The sequence below is a fragment of the Cyanistes caeruleus genome, chromosome 1, assembly GCF_971803275.1.
Source record: "Cyanistes caeruleus chromosome 1, bCyaCae1.hap1.1, whole genome shotgun sequence".
Lineage (NCBI taxonomy): Eukaryota > Metazoa > Chordata > Aves > Passeriformes > Paridae > Cyanistes > Cyanistes caeruleus.
In genome coordinates this window covers 60,428,080-60,448,672 of record NC_141701.1, presented here as the reverse complement: position 1 = coordinate 60,448,672, position 20,593 = coordinate 60,428,080, and the positions used below count along the sequence as shown (strand labels likewise).

The 20,593-nt window shown below is 41.9% G+C and overlaps 2 protein-coding genes across 2 annotated transcripts; one reads left to right on the top strand and one right to left on the bottom strand.

The window, feature by feature from the left end:
- Positions 1 to 9,254: 9,254 nt before the first annotated feature.
- On the bottom strand, positions 9,255 to 14,688 carry SEC61B (SEC61 translocon subunit beta). The gene is made up of 4 exons (XM_086895049.1): positions 14,449 to 14,688; positions 14,251 to 14,348; positions 13,506 to 13,607; positions 9,255 to 9,588 (listed from the first exon to the last, which is right to left on the bottom strand). The coding sequence occupies exons 1-4, from the start codon at positions 14,449 to 14,451 to the stop codon at positions 9,501 to 9,503; spliced, it is 291 nt and encodes a 96-aa protein (XP_086751175.1). The 5' UTR covers positions 14,452 to 14,688; the 3' UTR covers positions 9,255 to 9,500.
- Positions 14,689 to 14,787: 99 nt separating this feature from the next.
- ALG2 (ALG2 alpha-1,3/1,6-mannosyltransferase) lies at positions 14,788 to 17,971 on the top strand. Its single transcript, XM_023921697.2, has 2 exons — positions 14,788 to 15,169; positions 17,044 to 17,971. The coding sequence occupies exons 1-2, from the start codon at positions 14,846 to 14,848 to the stop codon at positions 17,944 to 17,946; spliced, it is 1,227 nt and encodes a 408-aa protein (XP_023777465.2). The 5' UTR covers positions 14,788 to 14,845; the 3' UTR covers positions 17,947 to 17,971.
- The last annotated feature ends 2,622 nt before the right edge of the window (positions 17,972 to 20,593 follow it).

Genomic DNA, 20,593 nt, shown 5'->3' with positions numbered 1-20,593 from the left:
GAAAATCTGATGTAACTTTATTGAGGTTCTGCTTTATCTTCAGCTTTTTGCATCATCTGCTGTGCAGCAGAGCAGCAGAAACATAACAAGTTTCAGAGGATGCAGACATTCATCTATGTGTCAAAAAGGCTTCACAAGAATCATATGGTCATAGGATAATTCAGCTTGGAAGAGACCTTGAAAGGTCATCAAGTGCAACCCTCTGTTACCTACACTGCAAAGGCAGGTCATTCATGAGATCAGACCAGGCTTCCCAGGGCTTTATCCATCAGATCTTGAAAACATCCAATGGAGAAAGAAGCCTGCACAACTTCTAGGGGCAACCTTGGCTCAATCATCCTCAGGGTGAAAACCTATCTCCTTATATCCAATAAATCTCGTTTCGACTTAACCCCATTGTTTCTTGTCTTCCTGCCATGAGTTGCCATGAAAAGACTACCTTCAACTTCTTCATGGCCTCTGTGCAGCTCTAGGAAGGATGTTATTAAGCCCAAATTTATCAGTCTTTCCTATCATTGAGAGTGATCAATAGGGTGAGAGGTGGACACAGCCAATCTCTACTGTAAACTGACACATTGTGCCACTATCCTCCTATATTTCCTCATGCTCACAGCTCATGCACAGGCTAACTCAGATGGACTTTATATTTTTATGCCAAGCACAGCATTACACAGAGGAATATCTATAACTTAAGGACCCCAGAAATCCTGAATTCCAGCCTGACCTGTGTCACTGAATTGCTATAGTAATAAAGATATAATAATAAAAATTCTTTAATTTCTACACTGTTTCCATGCAAGGACAGCATACATCTCACAGAAAATACATACATTCAAGGTTCAGCCCAACTCAGCAAGTCTGGCCTGAGACAAACACTATTATTTCTTCATTAAGGTGACAAAAGAATACACCCCCTGATGCACAGAGATAGTTTCAGAAGCAGATGTGATAAGGCGGGATTGACCCAATGCTTTCATATCAATGTGTTTTTTCCTGGAAAAGGCAGGATGATGCTGGATACTCTCAGCAGAAATCCAAGCAGTGCTTTCTGACAAGGGACAAAAGTGGGCACATACACAAAGAAATTGGGAGTGTCACTGATGCAGCGTGGAAATGAAAACAGGAGCAAAGCAGTGGCATTGCTTTCATCTAAACAGCTTTATCTCACACACAGCAACAAAGAACATGACCTATGATTACTGCCTCTCTCAGCAAGCTGAAGGAAACTGCCTGTGCAAGACCAGTCAAGACCAAGTCAGTTCTTCAGTGAACTACATCCAAACTTGAGCTACATAGAATCACAGAGTTGCAGAATGGCTGGTATTGGAAGGGACCTTAAAGAACATCCAGTTCAAAACACCTCACCATTGACACATGAATGATGTCCTCCTTCAAAGCAGCAACTGCTACTTTATCAGGAGGTTATCAGGAGGTGAGAACAAGTGTTATCATGAGGGGTTAGTCTGGCCAAAACTTGAAGGCAGAAAACTGTGAGGATAATGAAATTAGGTGGTATAGCTTATTACTAATAGCTAGCAAGCAGCAATGGTTCTTGGTGCTATAGGGGTTTTATCCAACAGCATCAAGTGAGGGTGAGAAGGGAAATGTAGGATGGGAAGCTCTGTATGAAAGCTCTTCTGTCACAGAAGGTACTGGAAATATTTAGCATGGGCGTGCTAATTAGGCATTGCAGTTACACTTTCAAATCTGGGACCTGATGGTGTTAAATGCACAGTGAAAAAAGGAGACTTTGTATGCGAAAGTACGGCTTTGACTCCATACATTTGCTGGTTTACAACAGCACAATGGATTTACACTGGAATGCCAGAACCCATGGTGCCATCACTCTCCCACGTTAATCTGCCTTTGCAGGTTTTTCACAGTTGGGTACTTCACAAAGACACTTAGAGTAAGACAGGATGCTGTGTTTGGAATGCATGCCAGTTTTTATGACAAAGTTTCCTGTAATCTGATCCATGAATTATCAGTAGCAGTATTGTTGCCAACTTCAGCATTATCTGAAAGCCACTGTTTTACTGTAGATGGTTGGAGGAACAGGGTCTGGAGCATGAATACAATTGTCTCACAGAACTTTTCTTCAAAACATGGTGATTAGGTGGCTTTTAAAGATATCTTTTCATTACCTGATGGTCGTGCATTGTAGGGGTAAGGCACAGACTGACTTCCACCAACACCATCTTCCTGAAGTAAGGCATATTTACATTGCCTGTGAATCAGCTACAGATTTTACTAAATCTGGCACGACTACACCTACAATTTCACTGCCAAGAGGTGTCTTTTTATACAGGGAGGTAGCTAACTGCTACATATCCCAGTGTACCTTCTCAGACAAGGCATGGGAAGTTCATATATCTTAAATTAAGGAGTTTTATCAATCTGTAAAATGCTTTAACATTGTGTTGCCTGCAAGAGCAGGGAAAGAGAACTTTGAGACATTGATATTATTTTCTCTCACTCAGCTTTGACATCTACATGGCAAAGATAAGCTAGTTGTAAACACTCAAACATCTGTACCCAAACTCCCTGGAAAACAGCCATGCTTCAGCCACTACCTGGGACCTGGCTGGTCAGCACTGACAATTACCTGGGATTATATGAAGACAATTCTTCCTCAACACTTTTAGCCTCTTGTCGACTTGAAAATGAGGTGAAAACCATGCAGTCTTGAGACTCTGGACAGACAAATGTTCCAGGAGAAAGAACTAGGACTCTCATCCTTCTCAACAAACAACGAGCCTGCCAGAGGCTCTTAGGCCAGAGAGCAGACAAGAGGGATAGGAAACGGGATCACTGCTAAAGTTACCTAAAAATCTCTGTGGAGACAAGGAGGAGAGAAGCTGCCCAGCAAATGGAGCATTTGGACACACAGCTATCACACAGGTATGCAGTGACTTTAATTCATTTTAGCAAAATATCTTAACAAACGTTTTTTATTGGCAAAAAGTGCCTTGAAGAATTGTTACAGTTATATTCCTAGAGCCCCTTTTCCTTTCAGAGAAAGGGGAGAATGAATACGGGTAAGTATATACTTGGAAGTTTTCTTCCTTCTTCTGGATTCACTAGGAATGCTAAGAGGAAATTCAGAAAAATATGCTTTTCAACTGAAATCATACCAGAAATTAACTTTTATGTGTTGCTCTGGCCACCTAGTGCATGTTGTAGGCATCTTCTAGTGCAGTCTGTGTGAGATCTACATGTAACAGAAATGGTGTAGGCTATTGAGAAGTTAGAACTTTATATAAATCAGTTTATGAGCCAGCAGATAGATCTGAATGCACAGGTGGTGAGTGAGAAATGAATAAGCAGAAGGCCTGGGAACAGTGCCTAGTGAATTTTGGGAAGGCACTCTCAAGCACGTCTGAGTTTTCACTTGCATCCTCCATGCATGAGGCTAGAGCCTGTCCTTATGTGAAATCCAGTATCTCGGTGCCAGGATTACGCTCAAGCCCAGACATATCAGGTTTTTTGAGGATGGCCATAAACAGGGACAGAAGCTTAAAGTAATCCTGCAGTGATGCAAACTCACTGCCGTGCTGCTGGCAGGAAGGCAATTGGTCTCATTATCTGCATCTTCAGCAAGTTTATGAGGACACCAAATTTCACAAAGTGGTAGCTGGTGGAGAAGAGCCCTCCAATCTCCAGGAGCTTAGCAGTGTGGAAAAACGAGCCAGAAAAGACCTTCTGAAGTTCAAGACAGACAAATGTTAAGTCCTGGATCTTGGATGTAGTAACTCCATGCAGTGAGACATGGCCTGACTCTCCAGAGATCAACTCTGCACAGAATGTCCCAGTGGCCACACTTGACATGAACCAGTAGCACACCCTTGCAGTGACGCAGGCTAACCATGGAGCAAGATGCACAACAGGCATGTCACTGAAGCACTTGTAAAGATATTCCCTTATTCCACACTCATTTGGAAAACTGATTTCTGTGTCCCCAGTGCAAAACAAATGCTAACAAACTGGACAATCTATGAGAGGTATATGAGAGGATATTTATATATAATATTTAGATGGTTGGAGGCTGATGCATATGACATACAGGACAACCAGGTTTGTTTAGCTCAAGAGGCTGAGGGTACAACACGAGCTACTGTTCCCAGCTAAGGTTAGAAAGCAGATGGAGCTAGACTCCTCCCAGCAATGCACAGCAAAAGGACAAGAGGCAATCACTTCAAGGTCCAACAAAGGAATTCTAATTGGATATAACAAACAGTATCTTCACCAGAGAGTGGTTAAGCACAGACACAGGTACCCAGAGAAACCCTTTCCTTGGGGATTCTCAAAATGCAATTGCAGAAGGCCCTCAGCAAGTAATCAGTGATCATCAAGGCCCTGATCAAGCCTTGATGATTACTCTGCTCTGAGCAGGGATCTGGATCAAAGACATCCAGAAGTTCTTACCAAAGTACATTTTGCTATGACCTGTACCCATATTTCCAGTACTATTTCACACTGTTGTAGCTATCTAGTGTTAAGAGCTGATTTCAATGTGACGTTCCATTTAATGGAAAAATGTTGGCACTTACAATTACTTTTCATCGTAGTTTCAATGAAACAAAAAAAATTAATTATTTTTTTTTAAAAAAATTGCTTTGAGATTAAAGAAAGTTAAGAGTGCTAATTTTTAGAAGATATTTAGTATTACACTTAATTAATTTTATTCATCAATTACTTTTTAAAATAAAAGAAGGAATATGGAAACAAAAATGGAACAAAATTAGAAAGTGGTTTACCAAACCCCACAACTGCATCAAGTTCAGATTCACACTGAATTACCACAGTTTGGTCCTTTACAAGTTTCTGTACAGTTGTATCATGCAGTTATGTTCTCTCCCTCACAGATGTCTCCCTGAGGTGAGGAGCACATATGTCCTTCTTCAGTGATTACAACAAATGTCACACTCCAACTGCATGGCGCTTTTATGTTAGTCGGGAGTTCACATTACTTACCAGCCAATCTTGGAATTTAAGGCAACATTGCTTTAGGTTCTTTTCATATTACATTACCAGAAAAACAGCCAAGACAGTAGCTAATAAACTGGAAGGTCTCACAGAATAGTATTTGAAAACAAAGCAATGTTGGGAATGCAGCCCCTCTGAAACCAGAGCATACTAACCACAAATTATTTTCTGATTTTGGAAGCATTTCACTCAGATGATGCCTAATCTCTGCAGCACTTGTAAGCATATTTTCTATCTCTCTGTAGTATCTGAGAAGGAAACAGGTCAGTATATTTACTCAGTGATAAATGCATGAACTAAAAAAAAAAAAAAAAAAAAATCACACTAAACTAGCTGGAATTTCACTTTTTTCACTTTTTAAGACAAGCTGCTCTTTCAAGGAAGCAGTGCTTGGGAAGTTTTTCTTGGTTCCATTTTATGAAATAATAGTGTAACTTCAAAGAATATGTCAATCTTGGTTTGGTCAAAAAGTCACAGATACTGTTCCAAAAGGCACCGTGTGAAAAATCCTTCAAAATAAAAAACAAGGATAATTCTTTGCAACCTGCTGCCACATGTGTGATAGCGGTATCAAATCTGTGGTGATACACATCTGAACTTGACTTTTTGACTTAAGAAAAATGGGTCTGTCCTGTTTATTATTGTTGCTGCCTGACATATCTCTGCATAAGAGCATTATCCTACTACATGGCACAGTTCACGATCTTTGGAGGTCTCCAGAGAAAAAGTGGTAACTAGGACACAGAAGGAAGATAAGATAACAATACATGTCAGGGATGAGATATACTCAGTAACTTCACACCTGTTCTTACTTAGCCTGCCTTACAGCAACTTCTGAAATCATAGCAGAAATCACAAATGTTGTAAAAGTTTCCCCTCAATAAAAAAAAACCCAGCACCCTGCCTCAGAGATCTGAACCTGAGAATCATTACTATTCTTAGTGTATTATTACCAATGCCAAGTTTAGAAAAGAAATGTCTTCTATGAAACACATTTATATAAACAGTTAATATGAAGATGTCAATGTAGCCTTATTACCAAAGCAGGAAGTATATAACAAGTTAGACTTTGAAGTAATTTCTTCCTGCAGAAAAAAAAAAACAAAACCAAAAACCACTGGAAGGAGCATGTGTGTGCACATGTGTGTGTTGTGCAGTAGAATTAACCTCGAAACAGATGGCAAAAGGCAATTCTGAAACACTGAAACTAACGAAGCCCATGTACCTACAGACCAATAGCTCATGGGAGATCAACTTCAGTGTGCAAATACATGCAAGAGCAAAGGCTAAAGTTTTCCTATCATAAAGGCATTAAAGAAGCCTCTTTCCCCCTTTTCTTCCTGGGTAACAAGTTAAAAATGCAAGGCTTTTGAACAGCAGGAGCTTTGACCATCTCCCTCTTCTATCAGTTACCTATTCCTTCCAACCCTCAAGAACACTGTCTTTTAGCTTCTGTCACTGTTAAATTAGACTGAGCCTGCTCTCATACTCAGATTTATAGCTGGGGGGGAAGGAAAACCGTAAGACGCAAATGAACTCGTGCAAAAGAACCATCTCCTTATAAAACCCCTTCTTCAGCTGAGGGATAATGGAGTCTGAGGTTGCAAATACTTTAAGTTAAGGATAAAAGGTTCTGGTACTTTATCATCTCTTCTATGGAAATGCAAGTTCTTCCAGATATCTTGAATCCTTAATGTTAAGGAGGCAAAGTAAAGGTCTTTGAGGACTTAAGAGCCTTCTGCAGCTCCTAAGATATTTACAAGAGTCAGCTCAGTCAAGCTTGTATTTCAGTCACATACAATTAGGCATAAAAATCCAAAGCCTTACATAGTCACCTGATACAAAGCTTTTCAAATTACTGATCTTCCTTGTTTTCTACTTGTTACTGAAAGACTAGTTTTCTGTATCACAGATTAGCTACTGTTTATCAGTATAATTTATTCACCCAGGCCAAACAGAATTTCACATTCACTATTAGCCAAAAATCCAGTAAGCCTTTGCAACCTGCATTTCTTTACCTCTCTGGAGCTGAAGTTTGATAAACATCAATTGCAAGACTCCACTACAACTCGTGTACATGAAACACTAAGAATATAAGCATGAATATCCAACAGATTCATGCTAATAATTTAAATAATGACAACTTGGAAACATAAAATAGAGAAATCTTGGTTTTAATGAAGTACAAGAAAAATACTAGCTGAATCCAACTTAAGTATCACCAGAGGTGATACTTAAATCTAAAATATACTAAAGTATAAAGCCAAGAAAGAGTGGGAATTAATTTGTGCAAAAGAAGAGACATTAGGCTCCTTTGATAGTGCATGCTAAAATCCATTATACAGGCCATTCTAGAAAACAAAATATTTAAACAAGGATAGCACTGTCAAAATAGTCAACATTTTTATACTCAGTTGAACTAAATGCATTCAAAAATTTTAAAAGGTTTTACAGCAATAAGCTTTCCCCCCATCACTTTTCCAAGATCATCATCAATTCTGGTCTTTAGAAGCAGCAGGACACCAAAAAAGGAAAAATATGGTAGGCTTCAAATAGAATTATTTGATGTGGGAAAACAGCTTTTAGGGACTGGAAGTGTTTAAAAGAAAATTGCTTCCTGCTATACTAGAACAGTAAAACAGTGTATTAGAAAACCTAGTAAAAAAGAGGTTACATGCTTTGATATTACTGTTATTCCTTATTCCTACAGTATTTCAGAGTATTCCATTCCTTTTCCTTTGAGCACCACAAATTAGCTCAGCAGAGTCTATTCACATGGTCAGCACAACAACTGACCTGCATTTGTTCTTCCCTTTAATTTTCTTGCCGTAAAATGAAATCACTGACTATACAGAATTTATTTCCTCGCTAAGCAAATCATTTAAGTGAGAGAGCCTTATCTCCACTTTTTGAAGTGGTGAGCTACTCCCCCTACTTACTTTATTTTCCCTTGTGTTTTAACTGCCCTTCCATATGCATAGAGGAAAATGATATACAGATCCTTTTCCCTTTGACGCATGATTTATTTGTATCAGCTTCCACCTCTTTAGTGTTCTGATACACCACTGCCTTTGAGTCTCCAAAATTCCCTGATCCTCAACTTCCAAACCTCTGAAAACACCTTCCTAGTATTACATGTTCTGAGATAATTTTTAGTTTCTGCTCCAAGTCTTCTATCTTTCCCTCCACATTTACATTAGGTACTATGGCATTAGCACAGCTCAAAACTATTACCTCTGTAGCCTTGAGACGACATTCCTCATTCTTGTTTTTGTTCTGAACGGTTTGGTCTTTTCAGAAGTAATGCTAATTCAAGAACTGCTTTAAGGAAGGTGGTAAGAGAGGCTGCTTCTACAACATGCAGTTAGAATTTCTGTCAAGGCTGCATAACTAAGAATATTTTTTTCCCATGACTATGTCAACCAGGACTCAACATGAACAGCAGGCTAAAATCATTCCATCCAACTTCAAGACCATATTAGCATAGAAATGCTAAAGCACAAATATGTAGATATCTTTAAAAAGGAAGAGGTGTGTCACTGTTCAAAAGGAAAATACTGAACATCCAGAAGTAAACTGGAGTGATTATCTGAAGCAACCCTTAGCTGTATCTCAGCCTATTTGCATGTCCTGTTATTTGAAATGCAAGCATTGCTTTTGCAGTCTTCCCATTCCATTTAATTTTCCTTGAAAGAGTCCTGACCTGCAGTCATCGAATCACAGAATATCCTAAGTTGGAAGGGACCCACAAGGATCACTGAACTCCTGGCCCTGCACAGGACAGCCCCAAGAACCACACCATGTGACCGAGGGTGAAAAATGTCTTTGACAGCTGTGCAATTATTCTTTTTAAAATCAGCTGGGTACCAGTTCATGTTGTTCCTCAAGTGCAGCTCGAAAAAACAAACATATAACTTTTATGTATAATGAGCACTGAGTAAAGTTTAACCTGGATTTAGGAAATAAAATAAATAAATCCAACAATTTTTCTGAAGTTAAAAGAACATGACCATCTCAGCACTCGTACCTCAGTTTTATTTCCACAAGGACAGTGGTTACCCTCTCATATTTGTGAATCTGATTATGTCTCTTTCATCCACCAAAAAAAAGATCTTCTAGCATAAAATTATATAGCAGCATATAGTTTGGAAGAATCTGATTTGAACTGTCGAAGAGCATTTACTCAGAAATATGTTTATTTATGAAAACCACTAGTAAAACGTGTTAGCTGTGGTATACTGGCAGAGGAAAAAATACAGTTTAGACTGTTTCTATTTCCATATACAACTTTTATTGCAATACCTGTATTCTAAGTGTACAGATACAAATATAAAATGACCCATGGCAGGCTTTAAAGCTGCCCAAGCAGTGAACTGAGAAATTAATTCGGTATTCTAGCCAAAGTTGACAGGACTTCAACAGGTGATAGGAAGCTTCCCCAGTCTCTCTCCAAGAACAACCAGGATCCACCACAGTTTTGGTCCAAGATGTATGCTTTAAGTTGGCAGCTGGTTCTAGGAACGTGTGTATTTACCCCAGATGTGCAGCATAAACACAGAAGCAATAAAAAGAAGACTCATGACCAAAACTGGAACAGGTCCACTAAAAATAAAGAGAAAATGCATTAACATAAAAAAGAAGTCTGTCTTGCCCAAAGGCCAGTCATAATCAGCCAAGTGAGCTCATCAGTTCATATGAAATTGTACAAGAAAACTCTTCTTCCCTTCCCACAGAAACACCTTAAGGCACATGGAAATGAGACAGCCACTTCTATTAAAAACTGCTGCTGCTGCCACTGTTATAAAGACAGTTCTATACACCCTAAATGTTACATAAAAAAGCACAACAGAGTAACAAAACCCCCCCCACTTGTTAAAAAAGCCATTAATGGTTCATTATTATGCATCACTGTTTCCACAGTCTCTGGAAAAGTATCCTCTGTGTTTACAACTCAGATAGCCACCTAAGCAAAGATGCAGTAGGATACAAAAACCAACAGAGTCCTCTAGCGGCTACTAAAATTTTGGCAAAAAATTCTCATTAGTTATTTTAGGGGTTTTATTTCATTTGAAAACAATGGCAGCAGTGGGTGAGAGACAGGGACTTCTGCCTTCTTGAAAAACATACACGAAGTGGCAAAGCTACATCATTAAATCTTACCTAAAATGAATTTTTTTTACTTCTTACTTTTATATATTGTACAGAAAATGTATAGTAATGTTTTCAAAAACAGGTTAATCTTAGGGTGCATGTTGATGGCATCAATCAAGTGTTTCATGCTGTTCTAAGATGCAATAATTACATGAATGCACACAACACTCTTTCATACCAGCTATTTCATACAATGTCATTTCTGATTTTCAACATGCTATTGGGAAATCTGTTATCCAGCCTGCATTACCCTCCAGGGTACTGTTTAGAAGCATGTAAATGCTACCAGAATATAAAATTTAAAAAAAGGAAACTGAATATAGATTTGAGAGTTTACTCTCATATTTTTCTATGAGATCATGATCCACATACTTGAAATAATCACAACTGTAACCTTACATTGAGTTTTAAAACTCAATTATTATCTATCATACTTAGACTTATTTGTTTATGGAGAAATCTAAACACAGGCATAAAGCATATAGCAAATAAAACAATAACAAAATAAACAAAGTCCACATACCAGTGACTACACAAGCAACCCCTTCAAGGGGTATCTTTCACTAAGCTACAGAATGTAATTCTCAAACCCCAGCATTTTATACATATAAATAAATATATTTTATAGATTTTACTTATTTTTATATATATATATGTGTGTGTGTGTAGGTATACATGAAGGTTTATATACTACATAATATAAATCATAATTTATAGTCCTTACACTGTATCTGAATTACTATTTAATTAATTGGAGCCTTTAGCTGTAGGAATAGGTAAGCTGCTCTGCCAAAGGAACGTGGGAACAAAGCAGCACCACTAATGAGAGCAGAATTACATGGAAATAAACAGTGGGGACTGATTGTGTGTTCAGTGTTTTTTAAACATGCAGATGACATTGAACCCCTAGAGAATAATCGGCTCTCCAATACTGACACATATATCTCATTTCCTCCAGTCTCAAAGAAAACCTGTTGAAACCCTGCAATTCTCCTCTACACACCTGCATCTTCTCAGCCCACCACAAATAAATAAATGGATTCAGACACCTCTAAAGATTTGTTACTGTTCATTCTCAGCATGTCTTTCATAAGGCTGCATATTATACTCAATTTGACTTTCTGTCCATGGGAAAGCCCAAGACAAGATACGGGAACCACAGGTACAAAGTAACCCAAAAGGACAAACAAGTTTGGGTTTAGTTTTCTTTTCAAAGCATGTAATCTCCAAGCTTTAAAGAGAAAAAGATCATATCCCCTCTCAGCCAAATCCTCCACAACTCCCTTCCACTAGTAATTGTTTTTAAAGGCATATGCATCTTGAAGCATCTTGTAATGCAAATAAAGGATCTTTCCTGAGGGGAACCAACTTGCCTATTCAACATATTTATTATTTTGGATGTTGAACACAGATACGAAATACCCAAAGCATCAACCTAATTCTGCATGATATAAAATACAAAACTTTCTTATCTAGAGAGAAATTCCCCTCATTGTAGCTAGTATGGATTAACCTGTTCTCAAGAGGTTTTATGTATTTTTTCATAATAATTTTAAGAGTTTCCATTTAAATAATATGAAAAAAACACCAAAAAAAGCCCACCCGCCACCACTACCAGGCTAAGCTATCCCACTGCTTTATGCAGTAGTGATCACAACCCTTTCTAAAAACAACTTCAGCTGAAGCACTTCACTGAGGAAATCACAAACACTTAATAACTCATTCTTACTTTAAAGCCTACTAAAGAGGACAGAGATAATAACAATTGGTTTCTATGGGAAAAAAAAAAATTGAAAAAGAATATCTAGAAAGCCATAAGCAAGAAAGCTGCTACCAAGCCATGGCTCAGAAAATGGTACATCTAGTGTGGGGTGATTTGTAAAGCCAACTCACTTTTATATATTTGATTCTTTCATTAGAAACCTGACCATAGTTACTGAAAGTAGCTTCCAAAAAAACCACTTGCACTGCTCCAAAACCTTAAAAATCGGGAACCACTGTGTCGCAACATGAATAGACGGGAAAATCTCTTTACTGATCTGCTTGCACTAAAGATGAGAACAACTGAGTGGCCATTCAGCACCAAAAGTGAAATCAAAAGATTCACACGGAAACTTAGCAGAATTGTTAAAGCCTGTATCACAAGCATATTAAAAAAAAATCATAATGCCCTTCTGGTTTCTTTTGTCTTTGGCATAATTAATTTTTTAAATTGAATTTCAGTAGACCAAACAACAGAGAAAACAGTTGCCCTGCCTATCTGCATAGATTTGCTCTAGAGCACCATTGCTGCTCATTGTCTTTGCCTTGTCTCTTCTGGACTCAGAATGGAGTAAGCAAGGCAGAACAGCAACACTTTGTAGTTTGCTGGATACTTTTTTTAAAGTTTCAAGTGCATATGAAAATGAAAACACATAAGACAACCTCAAAGGAAGGATTACACATGGAACTATCACGACGTAGTCTATCACCAGCCCTTCCCCAAATGTTCTATTTGTGCAGCTAGCAGTAGCCCTAGTCTTGAACAATTCCAAAAGAGAATATTAATGGATTTGAGAAAAAAAAGAACAAGCAACAGGGTCAGCCCTGAGCATCTCAAGACTTTAAAACACAGTAAGAACAAGAGCTCACAAACAGTAATTCTACAATAAGCACAAATTTCCATACAGGATATAACTTGGCATGCACTCATCAGCTCAACTATACCTTCCACCTTTGTTACCTAAGTATGAGGCTGCAGTTTGTTTAGAAAGTCATCTGCATGACTCAGACTGGTCAAAAGAGTAAAAACTTAGGTTCTCTTTACAGTTTAAGGGACACTACCAGGTATTTGACCATAATCTTGGAATATTCACCTTGTGAAAATGGAGACATACAAGTTATTGGCATGCTATTCACTAGGCAAGTTCAGCTACAGTAATTTATCTGCAGTTTTTTAACAAAAACATCTGATGCAAGCATATGGTATATCAGTTATACTGTATTTTCAAGGGGTGTACAGGATCATAATATAGCTATTACAAGACAAAACACAAGATTTTTACTTAAAAGGGAATGAAAACATGCACACAGATGCTTAAATACATTGAGACCAGTGATCTTTCTCAACTTTAAAATGATCGCTCATAGCCTTTAAAAACCTCTCAGGGTAAACTTTGGCAACTACAAAATACAGCTTGTACCTACCTTTTTAAAACTACTGTAACTTTCTTCTCTAGGGTTACAGATTAAATGTCATCCCAACCACCAACTCACCCAGTTTTCCCATGCACACCAGAACACTGACAGATTATTATTAATTCAAAGACTGCAAGACAACATAAGCAGGCGAACCCTCGAGCCTGCCACCACCTATTAACCCAACTTACACTTTGAGCCCTGGAGAGTCCTCAGTGTAGAATCGCCACATCCCACCAGTCCCTGTGGACGTGGCACGGCCTGCACTCCTTGTCCCACAGCTGGCATTTTTCCTTAAGGGATGACAGAAGGAAACAAAGACCAAACAACATGTTAGTACTCCACCAGCTTCTAGGACCAAGCAGCCCAGCAGACTAGAGAAACAATACACTTCACAGAATCAATTGGGTTGGGAAAGACCTCCAAGATCCTCAAGTCTGACCTATGACCCAAAGCCGCCGTGTCAACCAGACAATGGCACCAAGTGCCATATCCAATTTTTCCTTGACTATCTACAGGGGCAGTGACTCCACCAACTTCATGGGCAGCCCATTCCAGTGTCTAATCGCCCCTTCCTCCTGATGTCCAAGCTAAACATCCCCTGACGCAGCTTAAGACTTGTGCTCCCCTATCCTGTCACTAGTTGCCTGGGAGAAGACACGGACCCTCACCTGGCCACACCTTCCTTTCAAGTGGTTGCAGAGAACGATAAGGTTCCCCCCTGAGCCTCCTTTTCTCCGGGCTGAACACCCCCAGCTCCCTCAGCCGCTCCCCACAGCCCTTGCACTGCAGACCCCTCCCCAGCAGCGCTGTCCTTCTCTGGCCTGCCATCAGCCCGTGCTGCCACGTCGGCAGAGGGCACCAGCCCGGGAGCCCGGCAAGCAGAGCACGACGGGGGCAAGCGCTGTCCCCCGGGGAGCCGCGGCGGGCACCCACCTCTGCCGGACGGTGGATCCCGCGGCGCGGGGAGCCACAGCCTTGCTGGGGGAGCGCCCGGAGGAGCCGACGCTGGTGGCGCTGGGGTTGGGCCCGGGCTGCGGAGAGAGGAGAGAAGCGGGAGAGGGTGAGAGGCGGCGGGCACCGCCGGCGGGGAAGGGGCGCCTCAGCCGCCCCCGGCCTCGGGCAGCCTCTCACCATGGCGGCGGCGCTGGCTGGGGCTCGGTGCGGTCTCACACACGCTCCGCTGCAGCCGCTCCGGCCACGTCCCTGCCCGCATCAGGCTCCGCCCCGCGCCGCGCATCCCGGGGCCACGCGGCTTCCCCGGATAATGCCTGAGCAGCACCAGCCCCTTATCGCCGTACCCCTCGCTCGGCGGCCGCTTTCCGAGCCCGCTGCCCCCCGTGACGCCTCGGCCGCGCCCGCTCCTTGCGCAGCGGCCGGGCCGGCGCGGGACCGCGGGGATCGGCGCGTCGGGCGGCAGCGGGGCCGCCCGGCGGGCGGGGCGGGCGGGAAGGCCCGGGAGGAAGGGAAGGAAGGCTGACGTGTCCCACCGGGGCTGCCGGGCTGCGCATGCGACCCCGCGGCAGCGGCCATGGAGGAGGCGGGAGAAGCGGGCCCGTCCGTGCTGTTCCTGCACCCGGACCTGGGGCTGGGCGGCGCGGAGCGGCTGGTGGTGGACGCGGCGCTGGCGCTGCGGGCGCGGGGCTGCCGGGTGCAGATCTGGACGGCGCACTACGATCCCGGGCGCTGCTTCGCGGAGACGCGCGGGCTGGCGGTGCGGAGGGCGGGCGGCTGGCTCCCGCGCAGCCTGTGCGGCCGCGGGCACGCCCTGTGCGCGGCCCTCCGCATGGCCTTCGTGGCCCTCTACGTGCTGCTGCTCAGCGGAGAGACCTTCGACGCCTTCGTGTGCGACCAGGTGCGGGCGCGGGAGCGCCGCTGCCGGGACGCGGGGATGCTGGTGCTCTGAACAGAACCACAGAATTGTTAGGGTTGGAAGGGGCCTCTGGTGATCATCTACTCCAAACCCCGTGCCAAAGCAGGGTCACCTGCAGCCGGTGATGCAGGCACGCGTCCAGATGGGTTTGGAGTGTCTCCAGAGAGGGAGACTCCACGACCTCCCTAGACAGCCTGTTCCAGTGTTGTGCCTCCCTCAATGTGAGGAAGTTCTTCTTCATGTGGATGTAGAAGTTCTCGTGGTTTAGTTCATGGCCACAGCTCCTCGTCTTGTCACTGGGCCCTACTAAAGTGAGTCTGGCACCATCCTCTTGACACCTTTGAGATAGTTATATGAATTAATAAGATCCCCTCCTAGTCTTCTCTTATCTAGACTAAACTGGCCCAGTTCTTGCAGTCTCTCATAAGAGGGATGCACCAGAGCCCTGGAGTATCAAATCCCCTCAAAGTCGGATTCATTATATGGTGTGCAACAAGTCATACTCCAGAGAGAAACATAGATTGTTCATTTCAGAGCTGTGCAGGCCTGGCTGCCCCATGGTGTTCCACAAATTAAGGACATTCCATCAGGCTTTCTGTGCCATTTTTTATATGCAGAAATTCAGAGTTAGTTACTTCCCAAATGTGGCCTCTCATAATGTTATGTTTAGTTACCAATTTCAAGAGAAGGGAAGTGAAGCTGGGGGAGGATCTGGAGCACAGCTCTATGAGGAGTGGCTGAGGGAGCTGGGATGTTTAGTTGGGAGTAAAAGAGGCTCAGGGGGACCCTTTTGTCCTCTGCAACTGCCTGAAAGGATGTTCTAGCAGGTGGGGATTGGTGTCCCTGACAGCTAATGCTAGAATGAGAGAATATAGTCTTGAACTGCACCAGGGAATACTTGGCCTGGACATTAGGAAGAATTTCTTCTGAGAGGGTCGTTATATGTTGGGCTGCCCAAGGAGGTGATGGAATCACCCTCCCTGGATATATTTAAGGAAAGATTAGATGTGGCCTTTTATGCCATGGTCTGGTTGACACAGTGGTGTTGGGTTATTGTTTGGACTCAGTGATCACTTTTCCAACCTAATTGGTTCTGTGATTCCATAAAAGTTACATAACCCCAGTTAACTCCTACACTTGCTCAGGGAAATGATCTTCACCTGAGCAGGGGTCTTTCTGACCTGTAGGTGTGTTTTTTAGTGCTATAATGAACATGGTTTATGACATGGTATATAACATGGTTTAGCTATATGATACATGGACCTTGAGTATTTTGCCAAGTTAGCAATGTATACATAGACAAATCAACTTCTTGTTTGACTACATCCTTTAGGCTTGTTAGTTCCAGCATGTCGTTGACTAAGGGATGCTAGTTGTTGCCAGTTCACTGATTAGGTCTTTTTTCTTGATGATTAGGCTTGAAAGTAATACTTTCAAGTATTCATCAGTAATACTGATGAAATACTTTACATCAAAGAGCATCCTGATTTTAGTTAATCTTGACATATTCCACATTTTGAAGTTTACCTCTTACATTTTGGGGCAGCTGGAGGGAGAGGATGCCACCGCCGCTTGGACTCTGCTCCCAGCAACCCTGGGAGTGGCAGAAGGAGGTGCTTGGAGAAGTCCTGGGGCTTGCTGGGACCTTGGTGGGAAGCAAGGAGAAATTATAGGGCCACAAGAGGTCCTTGATGAAGCAGTACAACTCGATGTGCTTGTGTAGGGGAGAGGGAGAAGGCACTTGGCTTGCAAAACAGTGGCTCTTAGAGCATGGCTTTGAAATCACATGTACACTCTGGTGACACTGACACAAATAATTAACCTCTCCTCTTGTCCCATCTCTCCGGTTGCACTAGGTGTCTGCCTGCATTCCTGTACTTAGACTGGCCAGAACCCGTAAGAAGGTTTTGTTTTACTGTCACTTTCCCGATCAGCTGCTGACCAAGAGAGAATCTTTCCTGAAGCGCCTCTACAGATTGCCGCTCGACTGGCTGGAAGAGTACACGACTGGCATGGCAGACTGCATCGTTGTGAACAGCAAGTTCACTGCCAGTGTGTTCAAAGACACCTTTAAGTCCCTATCTCACATAAACCCAGATGTCCTATACCCATCGCTCAACATCAGCAGCTTTGAAGAAATTGTTCCTGCAGACATAGCCGACCTGATACCGAAAAAGAAAAAGTTCTCGTTTCTTTCCATTAATAGGTATGAGAGAAAAAAGAATCTAGCATTGGCTCTGGAAGCTTTGCATGAACTTCGGGGGAGACTTGGTTCTCATGAGTGGGATGAAGTTCACCTGGTGATGGCAGGTGGTTATGATAAGCGAGTTCTGGAAAACGTGGAGCACTATGAAGAGTTGAGGAGACTCGCAGACAAGCTTGGTGTTAATGACCATGTGACTTTTCTGAGATCATTCTCAGATGAACAGAAGATCTCTCTTTTTAGTAACTCTGTATGTGTGCTTTATACACCAAGCAATGAACATTTCGGCATTGTCCCTTTGGAGGCAATGTATATGAGATGTCCAGTTATAGCAGTTAATTCAGGTGGTCCTTTAGAATCAATCGCACAAAATGTTACAGGATTTTTGTGTGATCCTCTGCCAACCCAATTTGCTGATGCCATGGAAAAAATTGTGAGAGATCCTCTCTTAAAAGACACAATGGGAGCAGCTGGGAGAGTGAGAGTTACGGAAAAATTTTCTTCAGAAGCTTTCTCAGAACAGCTGTACCAATACATACGCAGATTAACAGAATAAAATTATATTCCTGTGTTATATTTTACACCATTGTGTCTCTCATTTTTGTGGGGGACCAGTATTCATTGTGACTGAAAAAGAACTAGGGATATCTGAATGTCCTTGTTTTGCTTCTTGTGCTGCCTTATGTCACTTGACACACAGAAGGAACAAAATATGTCCCACTGTGTCATTAGAAGGTTAAAATTTTCATGTGGTAGACTGATCTGCCATTGCAGGAGTCTTTTGTGTACTGTGCTTTGGAAAAATGCGAAGTCAAATGGCAGTAACTTCCTAGGAAAATTACTGCATGTTTTATTTAATACTGTATGGAATGGCTGACTCAATTTACAAAATTTGGGTTTGTCCAGATATGACCCAGCCTTATTTTTATGTATTTAAAATGGTCATCAGTAATTTGTAAGTAAAAGGGCTGTCTCAGCTAAAGTATGGAGAGAATTTCACAGTCCAGCCAACTGCATGTTTCAAAAACCCAGCAGTGTTGGGAATACAAATGGTATGTTTTTTCAATAACTGACCTTTTACTGTGCTTTTCCAATTGCATTAGTCACACTGGGTGTCAGAAAAGCATACAGGTGTGTGAGCAGGAGGAAGTGAGACTGGAATTGTTAGCGTTCAGCAACACACATAACCACGGATGGTTATATGAAGGTGCTTTATTTAAAGAGCTCTGGGTGTCAGGGGTACACATACCCAAATCTGACCCAATTTGGGTTTTCGAGTTGGACATATTTTATACTCTATCGTTATGCAACTTACATATTAATTATACCCAAGCATGGATTTCTCATGATTCCCCCTTAGCCCCCTAACATGGTTCCCCATGTTCTCTAAACAATAATTATATCTAATCACATCTAACAATTGTATCATTTATCATATACTGACTACACAGGTGCAGTTTGACCTGGTCTTTAGCAAGCACAAGGCCTAACATTTCCAGGGCCTGCTTTTCCCAGGGCTTTCCAAACCTAACTTTCTAAGTCCCCGAATTTTCTAAGATTTTAAGGCCTCTTACTATCAGAATAACACCAAGGATATCAGGCAAAAAGGTTAATGCTAAAATCTGTTTGTTCATTACCTGTAATGCTTGAAGATGTAATTGGACTTTGAGAATTTCTGGTTTGTAGATACTTAAATGATTTTCCTTATATTTAACATTTCATTCTAAATGACAGCACACTTCTAAGAAAGGTCTTAACCTGGACCAAGAAATAAAGACATTTTATTTTGCCTAATTTAGTGGTAACTTTATGTTTTCCTAATGCAGTGAGTGCACATGTGACAGTACTGTGATAGTACTGTGATTTTTTTTCCAAGCTGGTCTGGGGAAAGGAATACATTTTCTGTTCATCTACCCCTCTTTTAGTGCATCTTTGTTAGCTGATGGTTCTGTTTGGTTATAACACACATTTGGTTATAATTTAATTTTAAGTGTAAAAATAGATCCAGTGAAATCCAGTGTTAGCTATAAAATATAATTTGTAGTGTGGTATGAAATATAATTTTTAGTCTGAATTCTGCAATTTCTATTTAAGATAGTTTCGGGCATTTCCACATTAGTACTTCATGACAGAGAGACCATTTTTATTGCTTAGGACCAAAACCCAGGTCTCAGTATACTTACTAGGCTTTTATTTGAAGTAAAACAAAAAAAAAATCCACAAAGTTTGTCCTTATCTTTAATCAAGAAGTTGGAAAACTCTAATTTTTATTTGATACGGAGTGAGAGCAGATGGTCTCAGAGTCCCTATTTCCTACATTTCTGTTCAGTCAGAAAAACTGGCAAGCCTGAGTCCATACTCTTTATAGCCTGATCCTGCGTTTCTGCTCCTTTCTGATCCTTAAAAGTTTTCCTAAATCTTTGTGCAACTTTTTCATCATAGGTGTGGCAGGGGATGACTAAAGGACCAGAAGAGACAGTGAAAACTATCTGTGGTCAGATAAACACCCTCAAGTCATGTTTGGCCTCAGTTTTAAGTTCCATTTAGAAGGTACAAAGTGGTTGGGGCCAATTCCTGTGCTTGCTTAGTCTGTGTTACATTCTCCTCTCTCAGTTGTGCTGGAGATAACTTGGAGCCTTAAGAGACACACCAGTGCACACTTGCCAGCATAGCTGCAGGGGTAGCTCTGTTTCTGCTCCAGCCTTGACCTCCAGCCCCTTCCTGAGCTGTGTTGCTGGCAGGCATGTGCCTAGCATATATCCTGCAGCTTCTATTCACTGAATTTCATGGATTCCACTTGGACCTGACCTGCCATCTCACATTTACCTGGTGATCGCTGTGACTGTCAACAGCTGCTACTGTCACCAGGCTGCCCTGCTTGGGTACTGTGCCCTGGTCAGTGAGGTCACTGTCCCATGATGTGATCTCCCCTGACTTCAGACATCCCTTGCAGAGCAGCCCCAGCCCTGCTGCTTCATGGGAGGTAGGCTGGACCATGTGGAGCCTGAGGCTGACTGCATGGAGCCTGGCTTCAGGCTCCCCATCGACTGCAGATTAGGCTCAGATTCCTGCAGGGAGCTGTGGTCAATGCGTAGAAGTGTGGCAGAGCACTGCATGCTACTTCAAGATCTCTTGCTTTCCATCTTGAGAAACTTCATCTAGTAAGAGTTTTCCCTGCCCACTGAAGGAAGGTTGGACAACAT